The sequence below is a fragment of the Pezoporus occidentalis genome, unplaced genomic scaffold (genome assembly GCF_034315485.1).
Source record: "Pezoporus occidentalis ecotype Australia unplaced genomic scaffold, CSIRO_AGI_Poc_V1 ctg45, whole genome shotgun sequence".
Classification (NCBI taxonomy): Eukaryota; Metazoa; Chordata; class Aves; order Psittaciformes; family Psittacidae; genus Pezoporus; species Pezoporus occidentalis.
Genome location: NW_026915780.1, coordinates 1416342 through 1429289, shown reverse-complemented (window position 1 = coordinate 1429289; position 12948 = coordinate 1416342). Strand labels below are relative to the sequence as shown.

The 12948-nt window shown below is 47.4% G+C and overlaps 1 protein-coding gene across 1 annotated transcript; it reads right to left on the bottom strand.

The window, feature by feature from the left end:
* Positions 1-2367: 2367 nt before the first annotated feature.
* Positions 2368-11752, bottom strand: CUNH10orf143 (chromosome unknown C10orf143 homolog). The gene is made up of 4 exons (XM_062635171.1): positions 11590-11752; positions 5759-5899; positions 5574-5639; positions 2368-3885 (listed from the first exon to the last, which is right to left on the bottom strand). The coding sequence occupies exons 1-4, from the start codon at positions 11674-11676 to the stop codon at positions 3856-3858; spliced, it is 324 nt and encodes a 107-aa protein (XP_062491155.1). The 5' UTR covers positions 11677-11752; the 3' UTR covers positions 2368-3855.
* Positions 11753-12948: the final 1196 nt, after the last annotated feature.

Sequence of the window (12948 nt, the reverse complement as noted above, 5' to 3'; positions counted from 1 at the left end):
GGGCTGTTGTGCTGTACAGCATCCCTCTTTAGGCACTATTCTTTACTGGAAGCATGGTATCACTTTGCATTGTGCTCCTTCTTCACCCTTCCAAGGCAGAGGTACCACTTGCCAGCAACCATCTCCATTCCCAGTCCCTGCCTCGCCGTGGTGCATCCACGCAGTTGGCTTTTGATATTGCTGTTTGTCTGCGAATGGAGGTGCCTCAAGGTTCATAAATCTGTATGCAGTAGTATGGGTTCTCTAACAGCAATTCATTTTAATTATGTGAGACATAAAAAGACCACCTACAGATGAGACAATACAGCTGTAAGATTCTCAAGGTTACTATGGGGAATACTTCATAACTGAAGTATGTTTTCCCAAAGGAATTGCACTACCATTTGATTTAATTTTTAATTTTTACATTTTAATCAAAAATAGATCAAATGGTGGTGTTATCTCCTGGGAAACATACTTCAGATATGAAGCAGTCCATGTTCCTTTTAAATATGTAAAGCTGCCATTTATGTATAACTCATGAATGACACCCTGTGTTGCAAGCAAATATCACGCCGTGATTTCTATATTGTTTCTGTAACAACACTGTAATCATACACAAATATCACCACACCTCATTCTACAGAGCAAATGGCATTAAAGAGTGAGGACTTCAGGAGCCAATGTAATAAATGTCTAGTGCTAACTCAGCCACCGTGTAGTGGACGTGTGCATGGGGATGTTGGTGTCCCAGGGGCTGCTCAGCACCATAGAGGCTGATGTTCAGCTCTCTGAGAGCTTTTGGAAAGCTCAGGTTCAGAAGAACAGGGGTAATGTTCCAGCAAGAACAAAGCACAGGAACTTCAACCTTGGGTGGTGCGATCTGGAGATCTCAACACAGATATTGTTGTGGAACAGCAAACCGGTGTTTTGACTCAGAGTCCCAAACTGCTTTGGGTTGGAGGGCCCTTAAAGCTCCTCCAGCTCCAACCCCTGCCACGGGCAGGGACCCCTTCCACTAGAGCAGCTTGCTCCAAGCCCCTGTGTCCAACCTGGCCTTGAGCACTGCCAGGGATGGGGCAGCCACAGCTTCTCTGGTGCCAGCGCCTCAGCACCCTCACAGGGAAGAGCTTCTGCCTCAGAGCTCATCTCAGTCTCCCCTCTGGCGGGTTAAAGCCATTCCCCTTGGCCTCTCCCTGTTGGCAGGGGTTTGGAACTGGATGAGCTTTGAGGTCTTTTCCAACCCAAAGCATTCTATGATTCCATGATTTACCTATCTCAGTGTCTGCAACCCAATCCTGAATGGAGTAACAAAACCAGCCAGTTCCACACTGTAGCCAAAGTGGTGTTTAATGCTTCTGCTTTTATAAGTAACAATTTACAAAATACAAAGTTAAAAATAGAAGAATATATCCTATTAAGCTGAATTAAAGGCAGACCATATGGCTATTTTACTATATACACATAAATAAAATCACTCGGGTAATTTTGTGTACAAATCACAGTATTAGGAAATATAAAGTGTCTTACTTTTATCAATAAAACATAATCCCATAGATATACAAGGCAAAGAAAAGTCATACAAAAATAACTCTGTGGTTCTAGTGCAGACTTGACACAAATCTGCTCTAAAGAAACTCTTCCCCTGTCCCCATGGCATTCACCTGTATCTATTGCTTATGATTCTGACTGACACATCCTGAAGCTAATTACAAACACTATGTCTATTGTAAAACATACACTACCATAAGCCTGCAATGTATTTAACTATTAAGCTGCAATTTGTTTTTCTCCTGGCTGATTTATGGCTGCATTCCTCACCCCACTGGAAAGCGTGGAGTGAGGAATGGCATCCTAACTGAAAGATTCACTTCAGAGCTCATCCAGATGCGTAGGAATTCTCATTTGGAAAGAAAATCAGGATAAACCCAGTATTTCTAAATAGCCAAACATGTTCCCAGTTCACTGGAGAGGCCAGTTCATATTTTAGGACCAAGAAGACTTAGGTTCATACGGACTCTACCTGAAATGTTCACCTACCTGGAATACTTAATTTACCAGCAATAGCATTCCCAGGAATCTAACTACATATCTGTTCAAGTTTTTGTCAGGGCTTCCAAGTTTTCCTTAGGACTTAACATTCCTCCTGCAACAGGGAGGAATGTAGAACACTAATAAAAACATCTTCCACAGTTACCCTCCTGCTTCAGTTGCAGCTCCCAAAGGTTCTAGGTTTTTTGATAGCACCAGCCAACTCAAGAGGAACAGAGAGAGCTGCTATCTTTGTATAGGAAGAGCATCCTTGCACTGTGTAAATTAAGTGTGAATATAGCCACACACTTGAATTCTAGTCATAAAGGAACTGCTGCTTAACTCTTGAAGGTCGTATTGCTAAGCATTGGTAAGTTTAATGTTCCCTTGCTAACAAACATACATCATAGCAACAGATCACAGCAAAGGACAAAAATACTGTTGGAAAATACTGATGTTTTCATCATTCCTGAGATATTTGATGTTTGAGGCTTGGCTGTGAGGCAAGAAAGGATGCCCATAACACAACCTGATAGAAAATACTGGCTTTGTATTTGTACCAAGTCTTTCCTTCAATGCTTGCTCTGCTTCTTGGACTCTTCCCTGGGCCTGCCAAAAACTGGTCACTTGACCTACTGAGCTCGGTGTTCCCATCTGACCCAGGGCAGTGCTTTTGCAGATTACCCTGGATGCTGAAATGTTTGGGATGCAAAAATTAAAACACTTCTCAGTTCTGAAGGAATAAAAAGATATAGAAGGGTTTTCACAGAAATCTCTCCTAAGGAGGAATCTTCCACTGAGCCAATCTGTTTCAACACCTCTTTTTGGAGCCCATTCTGAACTGGATGAGCTTTAAGCTCCCTTCCAACCAAACCAGTCTGTGATTCTATGACCCTTCTGCCTAGACCAGAGCAGGCACTGAAGTGTCACACTCAAACAGCACAGCTTGCCTATCTTTTGAGTCTAAAAGTCTGATCCTATATAAAATTATATAGCTCTATGCACTGGCAAAACATAGGTGAAATTACCTGTGACAAGCCAACACAAGGATGTTGAATGACAAGTTCAAGGCTTTCTGAACAGATTTGTTCTAATATCACAGTAACTGGAAAGACAGAGTCAGGCAGTGTCAATTGTATCTTAACAGCTTTGTGAGGACTCCACGGAGCTCATCTACTACTCATCCTATAGAAGGTAGTCCAAATAATATTCCTTTTCCTGTTGGATACTTAACTGCCACATTCACCCACTCTGCTTGTTATAAACAAGCTACAAGTACAGTATATAAGATACCTGAACTGGATGTGTAATTTGGAGATAAACTTAAATTTCAATAGGATTTTTACTGGCTTTCACAGCTGCAAAGCAGAACAGTCATCTAAGGATGAAGACATTTCTACCTGCACATACAGGGCTGAGCTATGTAATGTATACATGCCTGTATGGATGTAAATGCAAGGACTGTTTTCCAAGCACATCAGGAAAAGTGCCCAAAAGAGACAGGAAAATCTTGGATCATGACCCCTGACCCAGGAGAAAACTGCTCCAAAGGCCAGATCAACCCAACTGATCTAAAACTAAATCAACCTTATTTTCTTATTTAAAAAAGATAGCGACTACCTTAAAAGCAGAAGCATTGTTCAAGTGTAAAAAACAATGATACCCATAACTGTGCACTGAAAGAGCAACGCACACAGGGAAGTGCTGTATGCTGAATGACACACACATGTCCACACAAGTCCATGCTTCGAGTGAGGGTACAGATATCCAGCTGCACAGATTGCCAGGTCTAGCTTCAGAACTCAAACTGAATAGCAGCACTGCCGATCTTCTCTCTTGCCACTTCTAGAAGCTCAGGATATGATTGAAGTGTCCCTGAAATGACAAAGTTTCATGTCGCTAAAAGTTACCCCATCCAAACCTGAAGTCTCTTCCTCCTCGGTGTATGAAGGAAGTGACCCTTCCACTAACAACATCACAAATGTTCTCTTTTTGTCCCTGGAGGACCAGTGGACAACTAGAAAGTCTGGATAATAACAGGACTGTGTAGTGTAATCTGTGTCAGGAGCCACAGGAATGCGTTACTTGGAATGAAGATACCTATACTCAAGTCAGATTTTTTCCCAATAAGTGGTCTCTGATACAGAAGAATTTACAAACTCTATAATGTTGTCACTGTAGTTCTGGAATACAACAAAACCCATGTCCTAATGTGCCAGTTTGGGGGGGAATCCCAAAATGTTCTTTTCTTTTGGGGCTTTTATTATTTAGGCAGCCACAGCTTCTCTGGGCATCCTGTGCCAGTGCCTCAACACCCTCACAGGGAAGAGCTTCTGACTAAGAGCTCATCTCAGTCTCCCCTCTGGCAGGTTAAAGCCATTCCCCTTGTCCTGTCCTACAGGCCCTTGTCAAAAGCCCCTCTCCAGCTTTCTTGTAGACCTCCTTGTTCGCTATCATTAGCCATTATCACTTCAGTGTTTTGGCGTCCTATCCAGGGCTAAAAAGAGTAAAAAGAGTCATCACTGACAGATGACTGAGCTCACAGTCATCTGTCAGTGGGAGGTTCTAGTGCTGCTGCTGCACCATTACACCAGAGTGCACAGTGCCAAGGGGTGATGAGTTCAAACTAAAACAGGGGCAGTTCAGGTTAGGTATAAGGAAGAAGTTCTTTGTTGTAAGGGTGGTTAGGCACTGGCACAAGGCGCTCAAAGAAGTGGTAAATCATAGAATCATAGAATAGTTAGGGTTCGAAAGGACCTTAAGATCATCTAGTTAAAACCCCTCTGCCATGGGCCACGTAAATGCTCCATCCCTGGCAGTGTTCAAGGCCAGGTCTGGTGTGAGGCATCCCTGCCCACGGCAAGGGGTTAGAACTAGATGAGCTTAGGGTTCTTTCCAACCCAAACTATTCCATAGTTCTGTAACTGCAACTACAGCCTAGAGAAATCAAATAAGCAATACAGGTTTTGAAGAGCTTTCTCTGGATGTCAGGAGGAGCCTGTGTGCAGGAGCTCAGGAGCCAGCACTGTGCAGCTGCCCAAATCCATGTGCTGCTCCTCAGAAAGCCAGGCTGTGCCAAGCTCTGACTGCAACTGGTTCTTTTGCTCCCTCATTTAGAACCAGCTCTGGTATGTCTACAGGGTATTATTTTTAGGCTGTGTCTATTTGTTGGAAAGGAAGTATCCAATTAGAGTTAAAAACAGGAGATAGAATGGGATTGCTGACTACTTTATTATGATCCAGAAACTCAAGGAAGATATAAAAAGGGGGGAGAGGAAGTTGGATGTCAGTGTTTGCTTCAGTTACTTCCTAAACTCTGCTTTTTAGAGTGAATCTGAAATATGTCTTCATACTCTCCATATTTTCCAACTGCTGCTGGAAACATATTAGTCTGTGCTCTGCTGGTGTAGCTCTGAAGTGCTAAATCAATCTGTCTTCTTTTATTTACATGCTTTATTCCTGAGCTGTGTAATTGTGGGTTTTATTAACTTTGTGTTTTATGGCTCTAATACTTAAGAGCAAGTCTATCTTTTATGTCACAGAAAGAAGGTTAATATACTTACAGATTCTCCAGCAATACATCTTGGGCAAGGCTGAGCAGTACCTCTGCTTCCATGGTTTTCAAAAACCTCATGAACAAAGACACATGCATAACAAGAAGAGGGCAATTACTTGCAGTGGTATTATAGAATGTATTTTAAACGTGTTCTTCTACAAACATAAGATGTTGTGGATGGTGTAAACATACCATTGAATTCTGCTTTGCCTTTGTAGCCCAAGGACCACAGTCAGAGGAGATTTTCTGTTTGGAATCCAGCTCCATGGCATAACCAAGCAGATGAGTCTCAGCCTCACTGGGGATGGTTTCTAGCCGCTTGCATGCTCGCTTCTGAAAGAGTCAAAAGCAGTATCATAGAACCATAGAATAGTTAGGGTTGGAAAGGACATTAAGATCATCAAGTTCCAACCCCCCTGCCATGGGCAGGGACACCTCACACTAAACCATCTCACCCAAGGCCTCGTCCAACCTGGTCTTGAACACTGCCAGTATGGACATGTCTTTGCAAGGAACAGGCCACTGAACCCAGGTTTTTGGGATTAATATTACTATTATTTATTGTTTATGACCAATAAGGCTCTTGCATTTACTTGGTAGAACCCTAAGTTAGTAACAGACCACCAGACACTAGGCCAGAAGTCCGCATCTTGCATTTAACACCACATCTCGTGCTGATGTGGTGATCTCTGAGCAGGTCTCACTAAACATCTCTGTGCCTCACATTTAGAAACTGGAGATAAAATGCCACTGGGAAAAGAACATCATGTAGCATTAGTGTGGAACGTGGGAATGTGTTTATCAAAGGAGAGGAGCAGGGGAAGTTGTGCGAAATGACTAATTAAATCAAGGAAACGGAAGGAAAACCCTGGAGCTAAGTCAGACAGTTATGAAGAGATATGCTGTAATGATTTTTGTATCTTTCTCTGACTGTCACATTTTTACAGCTTTCCATTGCTATGTAATCCATTAATTATCACAGAATCCCAGAGTGGTTTAACTGGGACCTTGAAGCTCATTCAGTTCCAACCACTGCCATGGGCAGGGACACCTTCCACTAGAGCAGCTTGCTCTAAGCCCCATCCAACCTGGCCTTGAACACTGCCAGGGATGGGACATCCCTTCATGCTCTTGAAGCTCTAAGATGAGCTGTTATCTAGTACTGAATGACATCTGGATGTCCCATGAACCAAAAGCTGTCCTTCCTCATGTGCACAGCAACCCAGCACGAGCTTGGAGGTCCCAAGAAACGCTGCTTTACTGCTCTGTGAGAACTTAACTAAGGTTAAGATGCAATGGGAATGGCTTTAACCTGCCAGAGGGGAGACTGAGATGAGCTCTTAGGCAGAAGCTCTTCCCTGTGAGGGTGCTGAGGCGCTGGCACAGGGTGCCCAGAGAAGCTGTGGCTGCCCCATCCCTGGCAGTGTTCAAGGCCAGGTTGGACACAGGGGCTTGGAGCAAGCTGCTCTAGTGGAAGGGGTCCCTGCCCGTGGCAGGGGTTGGGGCTGGAGGAGCTTTAAGGCCCTTTCCAACACAAACCAGGCTGGGATGCTATGAAGTCTGAGGAAGACACCAACTGGAAGCCCTAAGAAGGATATCCTTGGCCTGTGCCTGATATCCCATGCAAGGGGGAGGAACTACGTAAATCCCAGGGGCTCCTTGAAATTCTAACAGCAAATTAACAGGAAATTTCAACACTGACACAGACACTGCAGGGTCCAACTCTGAATTCCAGATACACCCACCTTTGAAATACTTTTCTGATGCCTTTCTGAACAAACTTTGTTTAAGGAATAACAATATTCCATCTCTTTCACAAGCATCTAATTTCACAGGCACAAGATATGTTGTCACAGAACTAACAGACTACTGAAGCATGGCAACTACATTTCAAATCTGAATATGTTATGCAAAACAAAAGTGGATCAATACAATAGGAACCTCAGCGGGAAACAGTTGAAACAAGAACACTACCAAGTGTTTGGATGGGAAATAAATCAAAAAGTGAAATATGTATTGTAGTAAGAAAGTGAATAATACAACAACGGAAAGTCTGAGAAGGTCCTCTAAAGATGGAGCAGCTTCCACTGGGAAAACATTCCTTTCTTGCTGAAGAACTCGTCCTTTATTAAAAGGTACAGCAGAGAAGTACAGCAGCATAACTAGGAAGATGTGTGAGATGAAGGAGAAAAGGGAAAGAAGTGACTTACTGCCATCCATTAGAAGAAATCTGGCTTATTAAAAATGAATTCAAGGTATTGTCTTTTGGGGGGGTTAAGATACTTGGCATCGGTGACAGGAATTCAGCATACAGAATAGATGGTGCCACACTTGTCATGCCAATGCTGAGACAGTTGTGTGCGTGTTTCTATCAGGAAGCTGGCTTCAAGGAAGACTTCACTCCCTTGAATCCCTTCTTTTAGGAGACAAACAATCAATACATTGACCACTGCCAGGGATGGGGCAGCCACAGCTTCTCTAGACACCCTGTGCCAGCGCCTCAGCACCCTCACAGGGAAGAGCTTCTGCCTAAGAGCTCATCTCAGTCTCCCCTCTGGCAGGTTCAAGCCATTCCCCTTGGCCTGTCCCTACATCCCTTGTCCAAAGCCCCTCTCCAGGTTTCTTGTAGCCCTTTTAAGGCACTGGGAGCTGCTCTAAGGTCTCCCCTTAAGGAGCCTTCTCTTCTCCCATGCATGAATGGTCGTTCTACATCCAGCTTGGAAATGCAGTTTAAGACAAGTAACAGCAAATTACGTACTGCCCTAGAACAGGTAGAAAATGGGTCCTTCTGCCAAGAGGATATTCTGTAACTTTCTTTTCCAGCTGGGAAGTCCTGCAAAAACACATGTATTTTCATAGAATAAATCACAGAATCATAGAACGATTTGGGTTGGAAGGAACCTTAAAGCTCACCCAATTCCAACTCCCCTGTTATAGGCAGGGACACCTTCTACTATACCAGGTTGCTGAGGCCACGGATTTTCACTGATGCCAAAAGGATAAAGGCCTCACAGATGCTGCTTTTCAGAGAAAGGCAAACTAAACTGCTGCAAAAACTAGCTGCATTGAAATAACTAATCTGAATGCAATGGGAAGTACTTTTAAGCACTATCACTTGCTTTCTTCGATTTAGCTGTAAGATTTGAAAGTTCTATAAATTCAGCATGTTCATCACATGCAATTTCTGGTTTGTTTAGCATATTCTTAGAAGCTAGGCTTGCTGCTGATCTGTGTTCCATAAGCAGCTGCCCTGTAGGCATAAACCAGGTCTCGTGCAGCACGGCTTTACTTGGTTTAGCTCTACTGGGTACCTTTATGGAAAGGCCAACAATGGCTATGTGTGGATGCTCCCTGTTGTAGCATCCAGCTCCCTATGAAAGAAGTGCAGATGGAATGTGAGTTTGGATGAGCAGAAGGAATGTGAGGTCAGTGCAGGTCCCTATTCTGGGAAGCTTTGCTTCCATTCAAATCCAAACCAGAACATGCCACACAGATAGCTCTAGCCTTGAAAGTTACTACTTGTTATTTACCAGCCTCTAAATCCAAACACCTTAAAAGCAGTAGGACATCAATGAGCTCTATCCTACGGCAAGATTCAGAAATACGTGCAAATAACTACGTCAAGGTACAAAAGGCAAAAGGAAACCATATGTACAGATCTACAACGTGCAGCAGGAGCTGAGGGAGAGCAGAAGAACCCGTGGGGAATCTTCCCCAGTTACGACAGCTACTAGCACAGACATTGCATGGCAATGGCATCCAATAAAAGGAGGATTAGGATGTGGTTGTCTCCCCAAATCCAGGGCTCAGCCTGGCCCCGCTTGCTTCCTTCAGCAGAGCTCTCTCTGCAAAGCCCAGCTACAGCATTTGTAAGGAGTGCAAGCCCCAGTCCCAGCACCTTCAAACCAAACAGGGCAGATGCCCAAGGAGAAGGGCAGCAGATCTTCTAGCATTAGACCTAAAACGTGCAGGCCTCCGTGAGAGCTGTATGAGATACAAAGTGCAGCACCTTGTCTGTGTTGCGCTCGGGCTCATGCTGTTAGCTAAAATCAGACACAGCTGCCAGTTATTTAGCTAAGAAATCCCCACACCACAGCGAGGAGGTACTCCGAGGTGGAGACAGTGAGAAGGGTTAAGTGCAGATGTTTCATCTTGTGTCTGTGATAGAGCCAGGACTGCAGCAGCTCAAGTAAATGCATTAAGCTGCGATGACGCAGTTGTAATCCAGACCGTAACAACTGCCCTATAGGATAAAACAAGCTCTAACGTCTTGTCCAGGCTACTCTACACAGTAAATGTACTCTAATGAATGTTCTCTTTTAAAACTACCTTACAGAGCTTGACATATGTTTTCTGCTACCTACAGAGGTGGAGACAGCGATCCAGAGTCTCTGTCATAGAAGTTCCAGAAGAATTTCATCTGGTCTCCAGACAACTGGCCTGTGAGTGACTTTTTTAGGGGTAAAGCTGCAATTCATGAACTGGAAGAACTTTCTTATTCACCTCTCCAACCTCAAAAACCAGGAAAAGAGAGATTCCTTCTTTCCTATGTTACCTTATCAGTCACAGTCCAAGTTCACTGCTCCTCCTCTCCTCTACAAATGGTGTTTCTCTGGGGAGATGTCAGCCCCAAACTGCACAAGTTTTTGCTCATGTCACACACAAACAGGGATGCTCAAGTAACAGAAGGGGAGAGTGTGAACACCAGGATAAGGCTTTCTGGGAACTTGACACCTTTCCAAAGTTAGCAGCTTGGCACTTACTAGGACGGAAGATGCTTACAAGCTGCTGGAAGAGAAACACCTTGTTGGAATGAATCCCATTGGAGAAACACAGATGAGCTTAGCTGAAATGGAAAAATTATTCCAGAAGCCCAAAGTGTGAATGCTCCACAGAGCAGTGCTGGGAAGCACCTCTTGGAGCCAGGACAGCAGGAGAGTGTGCGCCTGCAAACCAGAACCGCCCCCCGCTGCACCCACACAGTGTGAGCAGCAGCTCAGGGAGGGGATCCTGCCCCTCTGCTGCGCTCTGGGGAGATCTCCCCTGCAGCCCTGGTCCAGCTCTGGGGCAGCAGCACAAGAGGGACGTGGAGCTGTTGGAGAGAGGCCAGAGGCCATGGAGATGCTGCGAGGGCTGGAGCAGCTCTGCTCTGGAGCCAGGCTGAGAGAGCTGGGCTGGGGCAGCCTGGAGACAAGAAGGCTCCTGAAGGGGAGACCTGAGAGCAGCTCCAGTGCCTGAAGGGGCTGCAGGAAAGCTGGAGAGGGGCTTGGGACAAGGGATGTAGGGACAGGCCAAGGGGAATGGCTTTAACCTGCCAGAGGGGAGGCTGAGATGAGCTCTTAGGCAGAAGCTCTTCCCTGTGAGGGTGCTGAGGCGCTGGCACAGGGTGCCCAGAGAAGCTGTGGCTGCCCCATCCCTGGCAGTGTTCAAGGCCAGGTTGGACACAGGGGCTTGGAGCAAGCTGCTCCAGTGGAAGGGGTCCCTGCCCGTGGCAGGGGTTGGGACTGGATGAGCTTTAAGGTCCCTTCCAACACAAACCAGGCTGGGATTCGATGCAGTAGCATTTATGATGCCCCCACGTGCAAAAGTGTACCAGCAATAGTAACAGCAGCGATAATAAATGATCGTTCAGCGGAATTCCTCTCAAAACTCCCCGAGCACACGTGCACGCTCCCGGTCTCCCTGCGGACCACAGCCCGATGCACTCCCACAGCGGCACCAGTCCCGCCGGGGACGCGTTTACAGCGGGTATGGGGAGCAAGGGCCGCCGTCCTCGCCGCCTTCCGCTCCGCTCCGCTCCCCAGCACCGGCCCGGGCCGGCGCCGCTCCGGGCCAGCGGCCTCCCCGCCAGGCCGGCGCTGAGCGCGGGACCCACCGGGCCCGGTGAGGCGGCGCGGGCTGCGCCCCGGGACCCGCCGCGGCCCCGCCGGAGAGGCCGCTCTCGCCGCCGAGTTTGCGACGGGCTCCGCGGGCCCGGCCCGACCCCACCGCCCCCTCCCGGTGTGCACACGGTCGGAACTCACACGCTCCGGCTCCCCCGGCTCCGGGTCCGGTGTGCTCAGCGCCCCGATCCGCCGGTCCCCCCGGGCGGGCAGCGGCAGCGCAGCCATGTCGGCGGGGCGGGGCGGGACGGGACAGCGGGCTCCAGGGCCCCACAGCCCCGCCACCGCCCCGGGCAGGGCCGCCCCAGCGGGGCGGAGCGAGGCCGGGCCTGGGCCAGCCGCAGCCGGTGACATGGGGCAGGCAGTACGGTGGCCGCTTTGCGTTCACCGGGCAGCGAGGAACCGCCACCGGCTTCCTCCGGACCGGAGCCCCACGGAGGGGAGGGACGAGCTGAGGTCGCCGGGAGCGCTGGTGATGGTGGTTCAGCACAACCAGTTCTGTCAAGTCGCGGTTTATTATAACTGAGCGTTCCTTAACTCGGCAGTGAAAGATGAGAGGGGAGATTGAGATGAGAGCACCGGAACAGCTTGCTCCAAGCCCCTGTGCCCAACCTGGCCTTGAACACTGCCAGGGATGGGGCAGCCACAGCTTCTCTGGGCACCCTGTGCCAGCGCCTCAGCACCCTCACAGGGAAGAGCTTCTGCCTAAGAGCTCATCTCAGTCTCCCCTCGGGCAGGTTAAAGCCATTCCCCTTGGCCTGTCCCTACATCCCTTGTCCCAAGCCCCTCTCCAGCTTTCCTGCAGCCCCTTCAGGCACTGGAGCTGCTCTCAGGTCTCCCCTTCAGGAGCCTTCTCTTCTCCAGGCTGCCCCAGCCCAGCTCTCTCAGCCTGGCTCCAGAGCAGAGCTGCTCCAGCCCTCACAGCAGCTCCATGGCCTCCTCTTGTGTTTGAGGACCCAGAGTCCTTTGCTATACTTCTGCTGGGTCTTGAGGCCAGCACAGGACCCTGCAGGAGGGTGTAATGCACTGCTTGTCTTTTTTGCTCTGCTAAATCAAGCTGTTTTGCAGGAGAGAACACGTATTATCAAGCTATCCCTGGCATTCATTCTGTCTGGAGCTTATTCTTCACTAGGGATCCAGTTGTACTTACTGTATGTGCTCTGTCACAGCCTTTGAGCCTGAGGCCGTATCACAGTAAAATAATCCACAGATTCCTCTTTTAATTTAGCATTTGACATGCCTGATGGAAAACCAGCCCCAAACCTGGGTAATCCAGTTTGCAGAACACGCGAAGCATAAGTCGTTCCAGAGGTTGAACAAAACCCATATCCATTCACATCAAATCAGATTTATTTCATTATTTCAAAGCCACCTTCCAGTTCCACCCCCAGAGCCCAGTTACGTGCCTTGCCAGTACAGCGAGCGCTGTGGACTGCCTTACCCTTCATATTCACACGCTTAGAACAACAGGATACACTATAAAAAGCATGGGTTTTGTGC

Coding starts and splice junctions, on each gene's coding strand:
- CUNH10orf143 (XM_062635171.1), bottom strand. CDS start 11,676: ATGGCTGCGCTGCCGCTGCCCGCCCGGGGGGACCGGCGGATCGGGGCG. Junction 5,900..11,589: donor AGCCGGGGGAGCCGGAGCGT/GTGAGTTCCGAC, acceptor TGACTCTTTCAG/AAGCGAGCATGCAAGCGGCT. Junction 3,886..5,573: donor GATGTATTGCTGGAGAATCT/GTAAGTATATTA, acceptor TTGTCATTTCAG/GGACACTTCAATCATATCCT.